At 47.2% G+C, this 20,617-nt stretch overlaps 1 protein-coding gene across 15 annotated transcripts in view; it reads right to left on the reverse strand.

Moving 5' to 3' along the window:
• The window catches only part of LOC124122833 (fasciclin-2-like), a 140,690-nt gene that overhangs the window by 58,235 nt on the left and 61,838 nt on the right, over window positions 1–20,617 (reverse strand). For all 15 annotated transcript variants that reach the window (XR_007222806.1, XR_007222807.1, XR_007222805.1 and 12 more), the window contains exons 2-7: window positions 11,922–12,099; window positions 11,020–11,156; window positions 9,823–9,954; window positions 9,016–9,153; window positions 7,182–7,294; window positions 189–363 (exon numbers count right to left, since the gene is read on the reverse strand). Coding sequence is in view for 9 of the 15 variants with exons in the window: in XM_048401929.1 (XP_048257886.1) it covers window positions 189–363; window positions 7,182–7,294; window positions 9,016–9,153; window positions 9,823–9,954; window positions 11,020–11,156; window positions 11,922–12,099 (873 nt within the window). In the remaining 6 variants the exon portion in view is untranslated. The remainder of the gene's footprint in view (window positions 1–188; window positions 364–7,181; window positions 7,295–9,015; window positions 9,154–9,822; window positions 9,955–11,019; window positions 11,157–11,921; window positions 12,100–20,617) is intronic.

Below are 20,617 nucleotides of genomic sequence, written 5' to 3' on the forward strand. Positions count from 1 at the left end.
TTTTAACTATCGCATTAGTATCGCAATAGTCAAAAATGCCTCAATTGTCACCCCTAGACATAATCTCACTTTACGATCAATTAGACACTGTATTTGATAAGCAGTCAAACACTTCCCTCTCCTAATGGTCAAATGAAAATCAAAGAGTTATGTCCCTTTGTTTGAATGGCGCTCGTTTCCACACTCACCAATGGTGTTGATGAAGACAGACTCAGTCACATTTCCTCCCTGGTTGTGGGCGACACAGGAGTATGTGCCCTCGTCGCTGTCCTGGAGCTCCTCGATCACCAGCATCCCCTGGTTGACATTCACATCACTGACCACGCTGACCTTGTACCTCTCTCCTGTTAGCACAATCTTGTCCTGGAACACAGGAGGCAGGGGTAGAGTGAGAGGCAGGGTAGAGTGAGAGGCAGGGTAGAGTGATAGGCAGGGGTAGAGTGAGAGGCAGGGTAGAGTGAGAGGCAGGGTAGAGTGAGAGGCAGGGGTAGAGTGAGAGGCAGGGTAGAGTGAGAGGCAGGGGTAGAGTGAGAGGCAGGGGTAGAGTGAGAGGCAGGGGTAGAGTGAGAGGCAAGGGTAGAGTGAGAGGCAGGGGTAGAGTGAGAGGCAGGGTAGAGTGAGAGGCAGGGGTAGAGTGAGAGGCAGGGGTAGAGTGAGAGGCAGGGGTAGAGTGAGTGGCAGGGGTAGAGTGAGAGGCAGGGGTAGAGTGAGAGGCAGGGGTAGAGTGAGAGGCAGGGGTAGAGTGAGAGGCAAGGGTAGAGTGAGAGGCAGGGGTAGAGTGAGAGGCAGGGTAGAGTGAGAGGCAGGGGTAGAGTGAGAGGCAGGGGTAGAGTGAGAGGCAGGGGTAGAGTGAGTGGCAGGGGTAGAGTGAGAGGCAGGGGTAGAGTGAGAGGCAGGGGTAGAGTGAGAGGCAGGGTAGAGTGAGAGGCAAGGGTAGAGTGAGAGGCAGGGGTACAATTAGAGGCAGGGTAGAGTGAGAGGCAAGGGTAGAGTGAGAGACAAGGGTAGAGTGAGAGGCAGGGGTAGAGTGAGAGGCAGGGTAGAGTGAGAGACAAGGGTAGAGTGAGAGACAAGGGTAGAGTGAGAGGCAGGGTAGAGTGAGAGGCAGGGTAGAGTGAGAGGCAGGGGTACAATTAGAGGCAGGGTAGAGTGAGAGGCAAGGGTAGAGTGAGAGACAAGGGTAGAGTGAGAGGCAGGGGTAGAGTGAGAGGCAGGGTAGAGTGAGAGGCAGGGTAGAGTGAGAGGCAAGGTAGAGTGAGAGGCAGGGTAGAGTGAGAGGCAAGGGTAGAGTGAGAGGCAGGGGTAGAGTGAGAGGCAGGGTAGAGTGAGAGGCAGGGGTAGAGTGAGAGGCAAGGTAGAGTGAGAGGCAGGGGTAGAGTGAGAGGCAAGGGTAGAGTGATAGGCAGGGGTAGAGTGAGAGGCAAGGGTAGAGTGAGAGGCAGGGTAGAGTGATAGGCAGGGGTAGAGTGAGAGGCAGGGGTAGAATGAGAGGCAGGGGTAGAATGAGAGGCAGGGTGGAGTGAGAGGCAGGGGTAGAGTGAGAGGCAGGGGTAGAGTGAGAGGCAGGGGTAGAGTGAGAGGCAGGGGTAGAGTGAGAGGCAGGGGTAGAGTGAGAGGCAGGGGTAGAGTGAGAGGCAGGGGTAGAGTGAGAGGCAGGGGTAGAGTGAGAGGCAGGGGTAGAGTGAGAGGCAAGGGTAGAGTGAGAGGCAGGGGTAGAGTGAGAGGCAGGGTAGAGTGAGAGGCAGGGGTAGAGTGAGAGGCAGGGGTAGAGTGAGAGGCAAGGGTAGAGTGAGAGGCAGGGGTAGAGTGAGAGGCAGGGGTAGAGTGAGAGGCAGGGGTAGAGTGAGAGGCAGGGGTAGAGTGAGAGGCAAGGGTAGAGTGAGAGGCAGGGGTAGAGTGAGAGGCAGGGTAGAGTGAGAGGCAGGGGTAGAGTGAGAGGCAGGGGTAGAGTGAGAGGCAGGGGTAGAGTGAGTGGCAGGGGTAGAGTGAGAGGCAGGGGTAGAGTGAGAGGCAGGGGTAGAGTGAGAGGCAGGGTAGAGTGAGAGGCAAGGGTAGAGTGAGAGGCAAGGGTAGAGTGAGAGGCAGGGTAGAGTGAGAGGCAGGGGTACAATTAGAGGCAGGGTAGAGTGAGAGGCAAGGGTAGAGTGAGAGGCAGGGTAGAGTGAGAGGCAGGGTAGAGTGAGAGGCAGGGTAGAGTGAGAGGCAGGGGTACAATTAGAGGCAGGGTAGAGTGAGAGGCAAGGGTAGAGTGAGAGACAAGGGTAGAGTGAGAGGCAGGGGTAGAGTGAGAGGCAGGGTAGAGTGAGAGGCAGGGTAGAGTGAGAGGCAAGGTAGAGTGAGAGGCAGGGTAGAGTGAGAGGCAAGGGTAGAGTGAGAGGCAGGGGTAGAGTGAGAGGCAGGGTAGAGTGAGAGGCAGGGGTAGAGTGAGAGGCAAGGTAGAGTGAGAGGCAGGGGTAGAGTGAGAGGCAAGGGTAGAGTGATAGGCAGGGGTAGAGTGAGAGGCAAGGGTAGAGTGAGAGGCAGGGTAGAGTGAGAGGCAGGGGTTGAGTGAGAGGCAGGGCAGAGTGAGAGGCAGGGTAGAGTGAGAGGTAAGGTAGAGTGAGAGGCAGGGGTTGAGTGAGAGGCAGGGTAGAGTGAGAGGCAGGGTAGAGTGAGAGGTAAGGTAGAGTGAGAGGCAAGGGTAGAGTGAGAGGCAGGGTAGAGTGAGAGGCAGGGGTAGAGTGAGAGGCAGGGGTAGAGTGAGAGGCAGGGGTAGAGTGAGAGGCAGGGTAGAGTGAGAGGCAGGGGTAGAGTGAGAGGCAGGGGTAGAGTGAGAGGCAGGGTAGAGTGAGAGGCAGGGGTAGAGTGAGAGGCAGGGTAGAGTGAGAGGCAAGGTAGAGTGAGAGGCAGGGGTAGAGTGAGAGGCAAGGGTAGAGTGATAGGCAGGGGTAGAGTGAGAGGCAAGGGTAGAGTGAGAGGCAGGGGTAGAGTGAGAGGCAGGGTAGAGTGAGAGGCAGGGTAGAGTGAGAGGCAGGGTAGAGTGAGAGGCAGGGTAGAGTGAGAGGCAGGGTAGAGTGAGAGGCAGGGGTACAATTAGAGGCAGGGTAGAGTGAGAGGCAAGGGTAGAGTGAGAGGCAGGGTAGAGTGAGAGGCAGGGTAGAGTGAGAGGCAGGGTAGAGTGAGAGGCAGGGGTACAATTAGAGGCAGGGTAGAGTGAGAGGCAAGGGTAGAGTGAGAGGCAAGGGTAGAGTGAGAGGCAGGGGTAGGGTGAGAGGCAGGGTAGAGTGAGAGGCAGGGGTAGAGTGAGAGGCAGGGTAGAGTGAGAGGCAGGGGTAGAGTGAGAGGCAGGGGTAGAGTGAGAGGCAGGGGTAGAGTGAGTGGCAGGGGTAGAGTGAGAGGCAGGGGTAGAGTGAGAGGCAGGGGTAGAGTGAGAGGCAGGGGTAGAGTGAGAGGCAGGGTAGAGTGAGAGGCAGGGTAGAGTGAGAGGCAGGGTAGAGTGAGAGGCAGGGTAGAGTGAGAGGCAGGGGTACAATTAGAGGCAGGGTAGAGTGAGAGGCAAGGGTAGAGTGAGAGGCAGGGTAGAGTGAGAGGCAAGGGTAGAGTGAGAGGCAGGGTAGAGTGAGAGGCAGGGTAGAGTGAGAGGCAGGGTAGAGTGAGAGGCAGGGGTACAATTAGAGGCAGGGTAGAGTGAGAGGCAAGGGTAGAGTGAGAGGCAAGGGTAGAGTGAGAGGCAGGGGTAGAGTGAGAGGCAGGGTAGAGTGAGAGGCAGGGGTAGAGTGAGAGGCAGGGTAGAGTGAGAGGCAAGGTAGAGTGAGAGGCAGGGTAGAGTGAGAGGCAAGGGTAGAGTGAGAGGCAGGGGTAGAGTGAGAGGCAGGGTAGAGTGAGAGGCAGGGGTAGAGTGAGAGGCAGGGTAGAGTGAGAGGCAAGGTAGAGTGAGAGGCAGGGGTAGAGTGAGAGGCAAGGGTAGAGTGATAGGCAGGGGTAGAGTGAGAGGCAAGGGTAGAGTGAGAGGCAGGGGTAGAGTGAGAGGCAGGGTAGAGTGAGAGGCAGGGGTTGAGTGAGAGGCAGGGTAGAGTGAGAGGCAGGGTAGAGTGAGAGGTAAGGTAGAGTGAGAGGCAGGGTAGAGTGAGAGGCAGGGGTAGAGTGAGAGGCAGGGTAGAGTGAGAGGCAGGGGTTGAGTGAGAGGCAGGGTAGAGTGAGAGGCAGGGTAGAGTGAGAGGTAAGGTAGAGTGAGAGGCAAGGGTAGAGTGAGAGGCAGGGTAGAGTGAGAGGCAGGGGTAGAGTGAGAGGCAGGGGTAGAGTGAGAGGCAGGGGTAGAGTGAGAGGCAGGGTAGAGTGAGAGGCAGGGGTAGAGTGAGAGGCAGGGGTAGAGTGAAAGGCAGGGGTAGAGTGAGAGGCAGGGGTAGAGTGAGAGGCAGGGTAGAGTGAGAGGCAGGGGTAGAGTGAGAGGCAGGGGTAGAGTGAGAGGCAAGGGTAGAGTGAGAGGCAGGGGTAGAGTGAGAGGCAGGGGTAGAGTGAGAGGCAGGGGTAGAGTGAGAGGCAGGGTAGAGTGAGAGGCAGGGTAGAGTGAGAGGCAGGGTAGAGTGAGAGGCAGGGTAGAGTGAGAGGCAGGGGTACAATTAGAGGCAGGGTAGAGTGAGAGGCAAGGGTAGAGTGAGAGGCAGGGTAGAGTGAGAGGCAGGGTAGAGTGAGAGGCAGGGTAGAGTGAGAGGCAGGGGTACAATTAGAGGCAGGGTAGAGTGAGAGGCAAGGGTAGAGTGAGAGGCAAGGGTAGAGTGAGAGGCAGGGGTAGAGTGAGAGGCAGGGTAGAGTGAGAGGCAGGGGTAGAGTGAGAGGCAGGGTAGAGTGAGAGGCAAGGTAGAGTGAGAGGCAGGGTAGAGTGAGAGGCAAGGGTAGAGTGAGAGGCAGGGGTAGAGTGAGAGGCAGGGTAGAGTGAGAGGCAGGGGTAGAGTGAGAGGCAGGGTAGAGTGAGAGGCAAGGTAGAGTGAGAGGCAGGGGTAGAGTGAGAGGCAAGGGTAGAGTGATAGGCAGGGGTAGAGTGAGAGGCAAGGGTAGAGTGAGAGGCAGGGGTAGAGTGAGAGGCAGGGTAGAGTGAGAGGCAGGGGTTGAGTGAGAGGCAGGGTAGAGTGAGAGGCAGGGTAGAGTGAGAGGTAAGGTAGAGAGAGGCAGGGAAGAGTGAGAGGCAGGGGTAGAGTGAGAGGCAGGGTAGAGTGAGGGGCAGGGGTAGAGTGAGAGGCAAGGGTAGAGTGAGGGGCAGGGGTAGAGGGAGAGGCAGGGTAGAGTGAGAGGCAGGGTAGAATGAGAGGCAGGGTAGAGTGAGAGGCAGAGTAGAGTGAGAGGCAGGGGTAGAGGCAAGGGTAGAGTGAGAGGCAGGGTAGAGTGAGAGGCAGGGTAGAATGAGAGGCAGGGTAGAGTGAGAGGCAGGGTAGAGTGAGAGGCAAGAGGCAACCTATCCCTCCGGAGTCCCCCAGACAGATAAACACGAGGTACTGGCGACCTATCTCTCCGGAGTCCCCCAGATAGATAAACACGAGGTACTGGCGACCTATCTCTCCGGAGTCCCACAGATAGATAAACACGAGGTACTGGCCACCTATCTCTCCGGAGTCCCCCAGATAGATAAACACGAGGTACTGGCCACCTATCTCTCCGGAGTCCCCCAGATAGATAGATAAACACGAGGTACTGGCCACCTATCTTTCCGGAGTCCCCCAGATAGATTAACACGAGGTACTGGCGACCTATCCCTCCGGAGTCCCCCAGATAGATAAACACGAGGTACTGGCAACCTATCTCTCCGGAGTCCCCCAGATAGATGAACACGAAGCACTGGCAACCTATCCCTCCAGAGTCCCTCCAGATACATAAACACGAGGTGATGGCGGCCTATCTCTCCAGAGTCCCCCACAGTGATAAACATGAGGTACTGGCGACCTATCTCTCCGGAGTCCCCCAGATAGATAAACACGAGGTACTTGCGTCCTATCTCTCCGGAGTCCCCCCAGATAGATAAATACGAGGTACTGGTGACCTATCCCCCAGGAGTCCCACAGATAGAAAAACACGTACTGGCGACCTATCTCTCCGGAGTCCCCCAGATAGATAAACACGAGGTACTGGTGACCTATCTCTCTGGAGTCCCCCCAGATAGATAAACACGAAGAACTGGCGACCTATCTCTCCGGAGTCCCCCAGATAAATAAACACGAGGTATTGGTAACCTATCCCTCCGGAGTCCCCCAGATAGATAAACACGAGGTACTGGTGACCTATCCCTCCGGAGTCCTTCAGATAGATAAACACGAGGTACTGGTGACCTATCCCTCCGGAGTCCCCCAGATAGATAAACACGAGGTACTGGCGACCTATCTCTCCGGAGTCCCCCAGATAGATAAACACGAGGTACTGGTGACCTATCCCTCCGGATTACCTCAGATAGATAAACACGAGGTACTGGTGACCTATCCCTCCGGAGTCCCTCAGATAGATAAACACGAGGTACTGGTGACCTATCTCTCCGGAGTCCCCCAGATAGATAAACACGAGGTACTGGTGACCTATCTCTCCGGAGTCCCCCCAGATAGATAAACACGAGGTACTGGCGACCTATCCCTCCGGAGTCCCTCAGATAGATAAACACGAGGTACTGGTGACCTATCTCTCTGGAGTCCCCCCAGATAGATAAACACAGGGTACTGGCAACCTATCCCTCCGGAGCCCCCCAGATAGATAAACATGAGGTACTGGTGACCTATCCCTCCGGAACCCCCAGATAGATAAACACAGGGTACTGGCGACCTATCTTTCCGGAGTCCCCCCAGATAGATAAACATGGGGTACTGGCGACCTATCTCTCCGGAGTCCCCCAGATAGATAAACACAGGGTACTGGCAACCTATCCCTCCGGAGCCCCCCAGATAGATAAACACAGGGTACTGGCAACCTATACTTCCGGAGCCCCCCAGATAGATAAACATGAGGTACTGGTGACCTATCTCTCCGGAGTCCCCCAGATAGATAAACACGGGGTACTGGCGACCTATCTCTCCGGAGTCCCCCCAGATAGATAAACATGGGGTACTGGCGACCTATCTCTCCGGAGTCCCCCAGATAGATAAACACAGGGTACTGGCAACCTATCTCTCCGGAGTCCCCCCAGATAGATAAACATGTACTGGCAACCTGAAGGAACAGGGTCTCACCTTCTTGAAGGTGAATGATGGTCGTGGAGTGCCATCTGCCACGCACGTCATCTCGAACCGCTTGCCGACAATGGGTGTACTCCTAGTTGGGGGTCCCTTCAGGGAAGGTGGAACTGAAATGTAGAATTCAGGCTAAGAAAAGGCCAATGGGAATCTGTTGAGAGTGAGTTGGGTTCAACACCACTTTGAACTACGAGGGATTGACTATGAAAAGAGCTGAACAAATTTCAGCATGCCCAGCATTTTATCAAAATCCCAGAATTGTCATAAATCAGAATATTCATTATATTAACATACTTATCCCGAGACAACATCTTGCTAATTCCCCCTCCTCTCCATCCCATAGCCGAACCCATTCAATATGGGGTCACCTCCACCAGGTCAGATCAGAGTTATCTCCCATTGATCCCACTCCTCATCAAGCCTTGACGCACTTTTTTTATGAAGTAGATTTTATATATTATCTTTTCACATCTTACCAAAAGTGTATTCTTGTTGAATATTTGTGTTATCCTTTCTTGGAAGCTTACTGCACACAATACTGCCAAGATAAGACGCTTGTGTGGCCTTCCACATTTTTGTGTGTTGCTTTACATATTATTGTGTGACGCTTTACGCAATTGTGTGTGTTGCTTTGCATATCATTGTGTGACACTTTGCACAATTGTGTGTTGCTTTGCATATTATTGTGTGACGCTTTACACAATTGTGTGTTGCTTTGCATATCATTGTGTGACGCTTTACACAATTGTGTGTGTTGCTTTGCATATTATTGTGTGACACTTTGCACAATTGTGTGTTGCTTTGCATATCATTGTGTGACGCTTTACACAATTGTGTGTGTTGCTTTGCATATTATTGTGTGACACTTTGCACAATTGTGTGTTGCTTTGCATATTATTGTGTGACGCTTTACACAATTGTGTGTTGCTTTGCATATCATTGTGTGACGCTTTACACAATTGTGTGTGTTGCTTTGCATATTATTGTGTGACGCTTTGCACAATTGTGTGTTGCTTTGCATATTATTGTGTGACGCTTTACACAATTGTGTGTTGCTTTGCATATCATTGTGTGACGCTTTACACAATTGTGTGTGTTGCTTTGCATATTATTGTGTGACGCTTTACACAATTGTGTGTTGCTTTGCATATCATTGTGTGACGCTTTACACAATTGTGTGTGTTGCTTTGCATATTATTGTGTGACACTTTGCACATTTTTGTGTGTTGCTTTGCATATTATTGTGACGCTTTACACAATTGTGTGTTGCTTTGCATATCATTGTGTGACGCTTTACACAATTGTGTGTTGCTTTGCATATTATTGTGTGACACTTTGCACAATTGTGTGTGTTGCTTTGCATATTATTGTGTGACGCTTTACACAATTGTGTGTGTTGCTTTGCATATTATTGTGACGCTTTACACAATTGTGTGTTGCTTTGCATATTATTGTGTGACACTTTGCACAATTGTGTGTGTTGCTTTGCATATTATTGTGTGACGCTTTACACAATTGTGTGTGTTGCTTTGCATATTATTGTGACGCTTTACGCAATTGTGTGTGTTGCTTTGCATATTATTGTGTGACGCTTTACACAATTTTGTGTTGCTTTGCATATTATTATGTGACGCTTTACGCTATTGTGTGTTGCTTTGCAGATTACTGTGACGCTTTACACAATTGTGTTGCTTTACATATTATTGTGTGACGCTTTAGACAATTGTGTGTTGCTGTGCATATCATTGTGTGATGCTTTACGCAATTGTGTGTTGCTTTGCTTACTATTGTGTGACGCTTTACGCAATTGTGTGTGTGATCTGTCCCCTACCTGTGACAGTGACATTGATCTGGAATGGCAGTGAGTCCGACATCTCCTTGACAGTGATCATGCAGATGTACACTCCATTGTCAGCCTTGGTGATGTTCTTGATCTCCAACCCCTGTGGCAGTGGACGGTAGCGCTCACCTGCAGCCAATCACCAAGTATACAATGTACAGCCAATATACCTTGTACAGTCAATAACCAAGTATACAATGTATAACCAATGTACCTCGTACAGCCAATCACCAAATACACACTGTACAGCCAATGTACCTCATACACACTGTACAGCCAATGTACCTCGTACAGTCTATCACCAAGTCTATATTGTACAGTCAATCAACAAATCTATTAGGCCTGGGACGATACACCAACTGTGCGATCCGATACGTATTACGATACCTTGCTCACAATCTGATACGTATCGCGATACTTGCATGTGCACTTATCTGTGGTGCGTAAGCCATCTTTTTCACAGACAGGATTGCCAAATAGCTGGCACACTATTGATTGATAGTTGGCAGTGTCAGGTATGGCGCAATGGATGAAAATATTTACGTTTTCACAACTCATTTTCACTAGTAATTAGTGTTTGGTGTAACACTCTTTCAAGAAAAAATTTAAGATAAGAATCAATACTTTTTACTTAGTGTGCGACTGTGATCGATACTTGCATTGAGAAGTAAAAAATCGTGATCCACAGATGCATTACTAAAATCTACATTGTGCAACCAATCACTAAATCTAAGAAAGGCATATCTTCCTCGGATAGAATTACACAGACAGTGAAGCCTTATGATCACATGTACTGACCTTTGACCTCAGTTCTGTTGGCAAACCTCCACTGCACAGTGGGTAAGGGGTTGGCCGTGGCGGCACAGGCAATCACAGCGTCGGTGTAGATGTTAGGTTGCTGGGTGTGGTTGGACAACACCTTGATTCCGTCTGTAAGCAGCAGCAAATTGATACAATCATTATGACAGATATGGAGCAAGTACGTGAGTGAGTGATTGTTTGTTTGTTGTTTAACGCCGCACGCAGCAATAATCCAGCTTTATGACGGCGGTCTGTAAATAATCGAGTCTGGACCAGACAATCCAGTGATTGACATCATGAGCATCGATCCACGCAATTTGAATACAATGACATGAATCAACCAAGTCAATGGGCCTGACCACCCAATCCTGTTAGTCGCCTCTTACTACAAGCATAGCCGCCTTTTACGGCAAGAATGGGTTGCTGAAGACGTATTCTATCCCGGATCTTCACGGATTAAGTAAGCAAGTGAGTGTGCTGGGGTTAACACTACTTTTACCAGTATTTCAGGCACATCATGGCAAGTCAGCTGGACATGGGGAACCTCAAGGAACACAGGTACTCATTGTTTAGCACTTTTGTGAAATCCAAGAGCATGGCGACCGCCTCTGTGGTCTAGTGGTAGAGCGTCCAGGGTTCGATCCCCGGCCACGTTAAAAGACGTTAAAAGATGGGACTTGTTGTTACCCTGTCTGATGCTTGGCATTAAGGGGATAAAACAAGGATTGGTCGGCTCGGAGTCAGTATACTGTGTTTGAGTGGGGTATTCATGTTAAACTAGGGCATGGTATCTCAGTGAGCTAGCACTATAAATCGGCATCAGTCCGGACTAGTACAAGCAGCCACACACACACACTTGCATGCACGTCGCTATATAAGTGCCATAATCTTGGACGCGACGTTAAACCCAATTTCACCTCACCTCACCTCCAAGAGCACGGGAACATGAGAAACCTAGAAATGTAAGCAGTGCATATCGGGATTCGAACCCACAATCCTAGGTTCCAGGCATGCCAAAGGGACGCAACTCTGCACAGTGAATTGCATCTTAGAGCTACAACACCAAATGAGAATCAGTCCTTCAACAAGCATTTTTCGTGGAGAGCCTTCAGTGCAGATTGACTCATATGGCAGCTGTGATTGGACGATTTTGTCAGATTCTTATGTTTTTACATGTACACGTCAACTATTTACCGTAGAGTTCCAGCCGTATATCATTAGTTATGGTGTTGCCGCCGATTGTGCCTCGACATGTATACACCCCCTCATCTCCATTCTTCAGTGTGTCAAACTGCAGTTCGTTACTGGTGCGCATCTGCATGGAGTAGATCCTGCAACAACAAGGGGAGGCAACACATTTGAGTTTAGCAAATCTTCTGGAGGGGATATCAGATGTATCACACAGGCTAACTGGACATTTCACACAGGCTAACTGGACATTTCACACAGACTAACTGGACATTTCACACAGGCTAACTGGGGACATCACACAAGCTAATTGGAGACATCACACAAGCTAACTGGGGATATCAATCTGATAACTAGAGACAGCTGAGAAAGTCAAAGAAACGGTGAATGCGAAAGAGAAAGAGTGAAGGGGAGAGGTGACTGTGAGAGGTGACTGTGAGAGGTGACTGTGAGAGGTGACTGAGAAGTGACTGTGAGAGGTGACTGTGAGAGGTGACTGTGGGAGGTGACTGAGAGAGGTGACTGTGAGAGGTGACTGTGGGAGGTGACTGAGAGAGGTGACTGTGAGAGGTGACTGTGAGAGGTGACTGTGGGAGGTGACTGTGAGAGGTGACTGTGGGAGGTGACTGTGAGAGGTGACTGTGGGAGGTGACTGTGGGAGGTGACTGTGAGAGGTGACTGTGGGAGGTGACTGTGGAAGGTGACTGTGAGAGGTGACTGTGAGAGGTGACTGTGAGAGGTGACTGTGAGAGGTGACTTTGGGAGGTGACTTTGGGAGGTGACTGTGAGAGGTGAATGCTGTGAGAGGTGAATGCTGTGAGAGGTGAATGCTGTGAGAGGTGAATGCTGTGAGGTGAATGCTGTGAGAGGTGACTGTGAGAGGTGAAGGCTGTGAACGGTTAACCTACCTTGACATTGCTGCACTATTGTAAGGTCCAATGACGTTGTCAGCTGGGTCCAGCCACTCCAAGTTTGCATTTTGATCATCTGCCAACCCATCCACTTCACAAGTTATAAATAATCCTTTTTGGTTTGTTTCTCGTCTTATACTCTTCTCAGCTGGGGAAATCTTTATTTCCTGGGCATCTGCAAAAACAAAAGAACACAAACATGAATAACATTTATAACAAGGCCCTGTAATATACATGGCCAGTTGTATGACATTTATAACGTGGCCCTGTAATCTGCATGATCAGCTATATGACATTTATAACAAGGCCCTGTAATCTGTATGGCCAGCTGTATGACATTTAGAACGTGGCCCTGTAATCTGCATGGTCAGCTGTATGACATTTATAACGTGGCCCTGTAATCTGCATGGTCAGCTGTATGACATTTATAACATGGCCCTGTAATATGCATGGCCAGATGTATGACATTGATAACATGGCCCTGTAATATGCATGGCCAGCTGTATGACATTTATAACGTGGCCCTGTAATCTGCATGGTCAGCTATATGACATTTATAACATGGCCCTGTAACCTGCATGGCCAGCTGTATGACATTTATAACATGGCCCTGTAATATGCATGGCCAGATGTATGACATTTATAACATGGCCCTGTAATATGCATGGCCAGCTGTATGACATTCATAACATGGCCCTGTAATCTGCATGGACAGCTATATGACATTTATAACATGGCCTTGTAATAATACTATTCTGTGCAAATATGGAAATTAATCAAAGTCTGTATCTTCATCAACTCAGATGCAGGGTATGATTTCATTCTGTTTTACCACCTGCACCAGGTGCAACCAAGCGAATCAATCAGGCTGCATCACCAAAATATTGGCTGCAGCATTTTCCCATATATTTAAACGCTGTATTTTCAGTTATTCAAAAAGAAAATAAACTTGAAAATGTACTCCAATGATATCCAGTAAACAACCTTAAACAGAAGTTTCAAAGTGTCTATTTCTTGAGATCGTAACCTTTTGAGTGACAGGAGAAACAACCGACCTATTTAAATATATTATGGGCCTATAAATCTATGTCTACGTTCAAGCGATAATTGGGAAAAATTGGTTCTGCAAGTTGACTGCATTTAGACCTGTGTATTTTCCTGTTTCCTGGATTCCAAAAATGAGTGAGTGAGTTTGGTTTTACGCCGCTTTTAGCAATATTCCAGCAATATCAAGGCGGGGGACACCAGAAATGGGCTTCACACATTGTACCCATGTCGGGAATTGAACCAGGGTCTTCGGCGTGACGAGCGAACGCTTTAACCACTAGGCTACCCGGCCGCCCCGGATTCTAAAAGATTTCCACTTTCATTAAATACTACTGTCGTGCACTGATGTTGGAAAATATATCATGCACTGGGTGCAGCCTGGCAATGAAAGTCACCTGCACCATCAATGCGCTGCCTGCACGGGTGCAGCTTGGATATAGTAAATTTGATCCCTGGGAGGTGTTAAAACATTGCATCCATTGCCAGAATTGCTTCTTCGTTAACATTGGTCCTTTTATCAGTGAAAGTCGCCTCCATAATGCCATACTATTTGTCATAACACTAACAACATGATCAACAGAAGCACAAATCTTTATTGCAAGTTAGCATTTTTACTGACGTGCAGCAGATTTGACATGAATATCTGCTTCTGCACAGGTCTAAATAAATCCCAGGGATATTCCATCAACAACAATCTCTCAGTTAAAATACTTTGATAATGTCAAAACTCTTAAAAAATTTCACTTTCCCCAGCCTTAAAAATCTTTGATAATGTCAAAACTCTTAAAAAATTTCACTATCCTCATCCTTTAAACACTTTGATAATGTCAAAACTCTAATACATTTCACTATCCTCAGCCTCAGACACTAAAGTTGCATGAAGAATATGGACCAGACAAGCCAGTGATTGACAATTATACTAACATATTGGCCTGGAATCTTTGATGTTCAATCCTTCTGTTGACACCACATACTTAACTTGATTATCCAGCCCAATATTCATTAAAAAGACGGACAGTGTAGACTACAAGCCTCGCTACCCTGTCACAAGACTCTCCAACTAATTACCTAATGGTTGTTCGTGATCTCCCCAGCTGCTGAGAGAGGCCGCCTCGAATAGCAGCATTAATGGATGTGTTTGGGCGGACTTTTCATGGCAGGCTATTCAGCCAGCAACGCTCTTACACCAGATACAAGAATAATACTGTCATTCCCCGGGGTGGGGGGTGGCTAGACTTGCACAAGTCTCTAAGGCAATAATTGCTAGTTTAATTTATGATTTCCAGATTACACAAATAGTGAGAACAAGTCCCTACAAGAGACTGGAGACCTTCCACATATCTAGACTTGCCTATTAGGAGGATAGAATTATTACACATCCAAGGATTTATCTTTCAGTACAGCCTTTGAGCAAGGCTAGGCTAGGGGGTGGCATGAATATTCTCAAGGTGTCGGCTCAATTAAGAAAATTAAAATAAATTACAAAGTGAAATAGTAAAACACATTCAAAAGTTTAACCCAATTTGACATTTGCAGCTTGGCCAATTTGCAAATCAATTCCTTCGTGGAGAAATCAGTGTGTGTTTTCAATGATTTACTACTATTGGATAATTGTTGTTATCCCCCGCCCTTGTCCCCGAGGCAGATGAGTAATGGTGCCCATCTGGGAGATGCGAGAGGTTATTTGTTATACAATGCCTGGCTGGAGGAGCCATCTGCCAGAAGCGGCTCCAGGTTGCATGTTGACCGGGGTCTAGGCAGGATCTGGGCGGCTTCCAAACAATATCAGGTTTTATACCACGGCACCTGACTATTGTACAGGCAGGACAGTGTACAAGCTTGATATATTGTACAAGTCGGACATATTACAAGCATTCCAACTGACAATCTTGAGGAACTTACTTCTGATGAGAGTCAGTTCGGACTTGTTACTCTTGAATTACAAAATGGCAGTGAGTGAGTGAGTGAGTTGGGTTTAACGCCGCTTTTAACATTATTCCAGTTATATCACGGCGTGTCAGCTTAATGTGGGAGGAAAGCCCCAAGTGATGCAGGTCTTAGACATTTACCACTTCGGTGAAACCCACGAGCACGGGTATGGTGCTGACAAACCTAGAAACATAATCGGGGCGAAATGGGATTCGAACCCACAACCATAGGTTTCTGGCGTGTCCAGGGGACGCAACTCTGCACAGCGAATCGCGGCGCCTTAGACAGTTTACTCCATCCTTAACTTCATCTATTTAATTTGAAGCAACTTCACTCAGAATAACATAGTATTTTTGTGGAAATATACTGTAGGGAATAAGTCATTTCATACTACCTTTTGCCATAATCAATTGTAAGGGGTGGATTATTGGATATTCTTGGAGGGGCTACAATGGGCTATACTTCATATTGTACTCTGTTCTGTTGTTTAACGCCGCACTCAGCAATATTCCAGCTATATGACGGCAGTCTGTAAATAATCGAGTCTGGACCAGACAACCCAGTGATTGACATCATGAGCATCGATCATCGAGTGAGTGAGTGAGTGAGTGAGTGAGTGAGTGAGTGAGTGAGTGAGTATGGTTTAATGCCACTTTTAGCAATATTCAAGCAATATCACGGCGGGGGACACCAGAAATGGGCTTCACACATTGTACCCATGTCGGGAATTGAACCGGGTCCTCGGCGTGACGAGCGAACGCTTTAACCGCTGGGCTACCCGACCGCCCCTCGACCAACAAGAACATTGAACACACAGTTCATAATTCCTTCCACTGAACTTCAGAAGACTCCTGATAAAACACCTTCATTATCAGTGTAACACATCCTAGAGCCTTGGCATCACCGATATCAGTGATAACCGATGCTGATGCTATCTCCCTGTCTACTGCTCTTCACCTGTCGCTATCTCCCCTACCGCAGGTCATCCACATCGTCCTTGTAATCTGTTCATTAATGTACGCCAGGGGAATTTTCAATAACACAAAGAAAGGGTACTTATAACAAAGTTTATTTAGTTTTCAGTACCATCCATTTCTCTATGCTGTATTCGAGGTAATAAGCGCCCAGGGCGCTCTCCAAATTAGAAATAGGCTGCTCTTATTAGAATATTATTTTGGTGAAAAAAAAAAACAGAGTTGAAAGATAAATTTCATGGTTTATGCTGACACCCTGAAATGTTTATTTACCACAGATACATTTTTCCAGAATTTAATTGCCCATAATTGAGGGTGCATATTACACACGAGTGCGTATTATACACGAATAAATAGGTTATGTGTACATTGATCAATCGGAAGGGGTGCTAATTGGGATTGTTCACTTGCCAATATATTAGCAAATATCGCCGTGGGCGCTTATTACACTTACCCTCTAGAATTATCCCTGTGATACCTTAACTATTGGGCAGTTTGGCAAGAGCTACAGAACTAGTACCCAACAGCCATCACAAAGAAGAGGTGAGGTGAAATTGGGTTTAACGTCGCGTCCAAGATTATTGCACTTATATAGCGACATGCATGCAAGTGTGTGTTTGTGTGTGGCTGCTTGTACTAGTCCGGACTGATGCCGATTTATAGTGCTAGCTTATTGAGATACCATGCCACAGTTTAACATGAATACCCCACTCAGACACAGTTTACCGACTCTGAGCCGACCAGTCCTTGTTTTAGCCCCTAGATGCCGAGCGCCAGACAGGGTAACAACAAGTACCATCCTCAAACGTCTTTTGGTATGACGCGGCCGGGGATAGAACCCTGGACCTTCCTCTCTCTGGGCAGACGCTCTCCCACTAGACCACGGAGGGTCTTTGAAAGGCATTTAGGAGTGATACACATAAGGAAGAGAATATATGGATGTCAACTTCTTTATTATGAGGAACACAACGTTTCGGAGTATATGCTTACTCCTTAATCAGGTGAATGAAGGAGTAAGCAAATACTCCGAAACGTGTTCCTCATAATAAAGTTGACATCCATATCAATCCTAAATGCCTTTCAAAGACCCAACACTGTCATAGACGTACGACATGCACCCCGTGGTCTCGGCACACATGACGCCACACATTTTAATTCCGGTATCACTTCTAAATGCCTTTCAAATCCCTACTAAATAGAGATGTTCATCACAATGGTATTGTCATCATCACCACCATCACAACCAGTGTCTGCCGTGGCCTTCCATGATCGATAGTGCAATAATGGCTACAGACATATCCATGAACACCGCCATGTAAATTATTGGTATTTACCATGTGGAGACACAATGAGGGACTGAGTTGCCGGCCTGTTTACTGGACCGTGTCAGGCCTGGTGATACACAGCCAGTCGACTGTGACAGGATCCAGTTCACTGGGGCATTGTCCGGGCAGTACTGCTAATGTACTGTTTGGTCCTGACTATTCTGGTGTAAAATAGGTGCAGAGGAGAAATCGATACTGACTATGTGGTTAGTGGTATGCCATTGCACCTTTGTGTTTTTTTCCACTTTCCTTATATGGTAATGAGTCAGAGCCGTGTCACAACACAAAGGAAATCACTTGCACGTTGTGTCTAACCAGCCTTCAAAATTCACGTTAGTCTAGCCTGAGACTAATCAATTGTACTTATGACAACTAAAATCCAGTTAATGCAGCGTTAGAAACTGGCACTAGTCCTGTAGTCCTTACCAAACTGCCCAATAGTTAAGGTATCCTAAGGACCAGTAGAAATTGGCCCATTTTAAGGGTTTTGCTATAACTAAAATCCAGTTAATGCAGCGTTAGAAACTGGCACTAGTCCTGTAGTCCTTACCAAACTGCCCAAATAGTTAAGGTATCCTAAGGACCAGTAGAAATTGGCCCATTTTAAGGGTTTTGCTATATGTTATCATTATAAGGACATCGCCGCGAATAGCTGCAAAATTGCTGATGCGGCGTTAAGCAATATTCACTCACTCACTCATTATAAGGACTAACGGACAAAAGCTGTTTGTTTCTAACCCTGTAATGCAGTCTTCAGTGGCTAGTACGCGCAACCTGACAAGGGAGGTCACTCTGTGGTAGACTCTGTATAATACATTACTTTTCTTAAAAAAGAAAATAATTCCCAAGGCTGCCAACTGTTTCCTTACAACAAGCCATGGGACATTATCACTAGCGCCACGACCAATGGCTGGTGAAATATTTAAATGGTTTGTAGAAAATAGAAGTTAAGCTCACACCAGCTACACCTGCCTTGCATTGCTAGAATGGACGGTCAGGTAGCCTAGTGGTTAAAGCGTTACCTCGTCACGGGTTTGATTCCCGATATGGGTACAATGTGTGAAGGCCATTTCTGGTGTCCCCCGCCATGATATTGCTTGAATATTGCTAAAAGCCGAATAAAACCTCACTCACTTACTCACTTAGTAAGAGAATGTATCTCAACTATATCTCTGTATTGTCTTCACTATGCATATATGTTGTCGTCTGCAGAGTATTGCCACTGGTTCTTCATGGAACGCAATACATATCGTATCTATTTTACTCATTACAGGACTAGACTCTGCAAGTTCTGATATGATCATTAGGATTATATACTCGCCGCCAAAAGAAATGCGAATACCATACAAATTGGTAAATATATGAAGACTTACTCATATTCAAGAGATATTAGATTGGTTCGATGCACAAACGAACATACTGGTATGTTGTGTGAACCGACGCTCATGGACGCATCATATGTGACGTCAAAGATCCATGACTCGAGATGCACCATTTGTCTCGTGCAGGATTAGCGTGTAAAGTTTGGAATTTAGGTGCAGCAGCATATTGTGATAAGAATAAAGACACTGTGTGTAAACACTTGACTGATTGTTAGTTTTGTCATTAAGTGGTACACATTGGAAACATCTCTTCTTAACGTAGATACTCCTCTTTATGTTTCTATGGTTCGCGTTTCTTTTGGCGATGAGTATACATACAGGCAACCTCCCAATCCATTCATGAAATGTTTAACTGTGGATACCATTAGGATTATAAAGTAGGTTCGAACAATATTTTCCATATTTGGACTTAACAGGACGTCCTTCTTCATTTTCACTTGTCTCTTATATTCATCAAGGTTTAATGTCCCAGATTAACATCCCACATTAACGTACCGGAATAACAGGAAAGTGGCCGTCTCATGTTGCACTGTGTCATGTTGCACACCTTCATTATCTCCATGCATACATGTTGCCACACCAACAATGAAACGACAATCATCGACAAGTTTACTTATTAGCGGATACCCATCCCCACCTGTTGCCCAGTAAACACTGACACTGGTTGAAACAGTCCGATAGGATCCACTATCTATCTATCTATAGATTTCTGATGACATTTTTCTACATAAAACCATCACTGAAGAACCACGGAGTCCCCGAATATGAATTGAAACCACATCCAGGGTTAGAAACTAACAGTTTTCGTCCACTAGTCCTTATAATGATAACTTGTAGCAAAACCCCTAAAAATGGCAAATGTCTACTTGTCCTTATGATACCTTTACTATTGGGCAGTTAGGCAAGGACTACAGGACTAGTGCCAGTTTCTAATGCTGATGTAGCCAGAGCAACCTTTTAAAGAACACATTTCGGACTAGTGGTTTATGCAAAATAACTAAACAATCCTCTATATACATGATAGCCTCTTGGACTAACGTACGAGTGGCTGTGCCTTCTCTGTCCAGGGCTGCACTGGTTTCTCGTCTAGGGTTTTACCTTGACTACACACCCCTAATTATTATTTTTTTAATAAGGGTTCCTGCAGGCAAAATGAGGGTCCTGTAATGATAAGCCTGGAATGAATCTAGATCACGTACTTTGAGTACCCCTCTGACAAGTGTAAATTGGCACAGCTCCCATGGCCGAAAGCTATGAGTACGTGATCTAGACTACCAGTTGTCGGACTTTCGTTTTGTGGAAGCCTCGGTGGCTGAGTGGGTTAGATCGCTGACTTTGTGTGTTGGCGATTGGTTGCCTCATTTAGGCAAGTGTGGGTTCGAATCCCGGACAGGACTCATACCAAAAAAGTACGAGAATCTGTACTTTACTAAGAAAGTGTTATCCCAAATATAACATTCGTTACATTTGACCACTTTCTAAATGGCATTGTGTATTCACTGGAATGAATCATTGATCATGTGGACAGTGGTCATGGTTAATTGATGAAATAACAGACACCCATAACTGCTCTTTATAGGCTGTAGGTACAATGAATATCAAATATTGTGCGTCCCACGGGATGCAGTATATTTATTTCTTTTCAACCATTCTCTACATAGTGTGCATCACGTAAAACCCAATTATCTTGTGCCCTCAGTGCTCTTTGAATCATCTGCCGTCAGAATTAATAAACTGGTTTCAGACACGACATATTGCGTGGTTTTACTGCTGCCAGAAAGTAGTTCCATCGGCAGACGAAGCAGGATGCTGATGTACGACACCGTATCACTCCGGTGACATCTGGTACAGGGCTGCACCTGGTGTATATACGCTCGTATCGCTGCACACGGAATACATGCTGTACATTACATTCATGCATTGTCTGAACAACAGGCTGGGGCCCAGGAGCATACAGACAGTTAGTGCCCTGTTCCATCATAAAGACAGCCATTATCAGTTAAAGGAAATTGCTTGTATCGTATATCATTGACAGT

The sequence above is a fragment of the Haliotis rufescens genome, unplaced genomic scaffold (genome assembly GCF_023055435.1).
Source record: "Haliotis rufescens isolate VD_foot unplaced genomic scaffold, xgHalRufe1.0.p SCAF_24, whole genome shotgun sequence".
NCBI classification, from domain to species: Eukaryota; Metazoa; Mollusca; class Gastropoda; order Lepetellida; family Haliotidae; genus Haliotis; species Haliotis rufescens.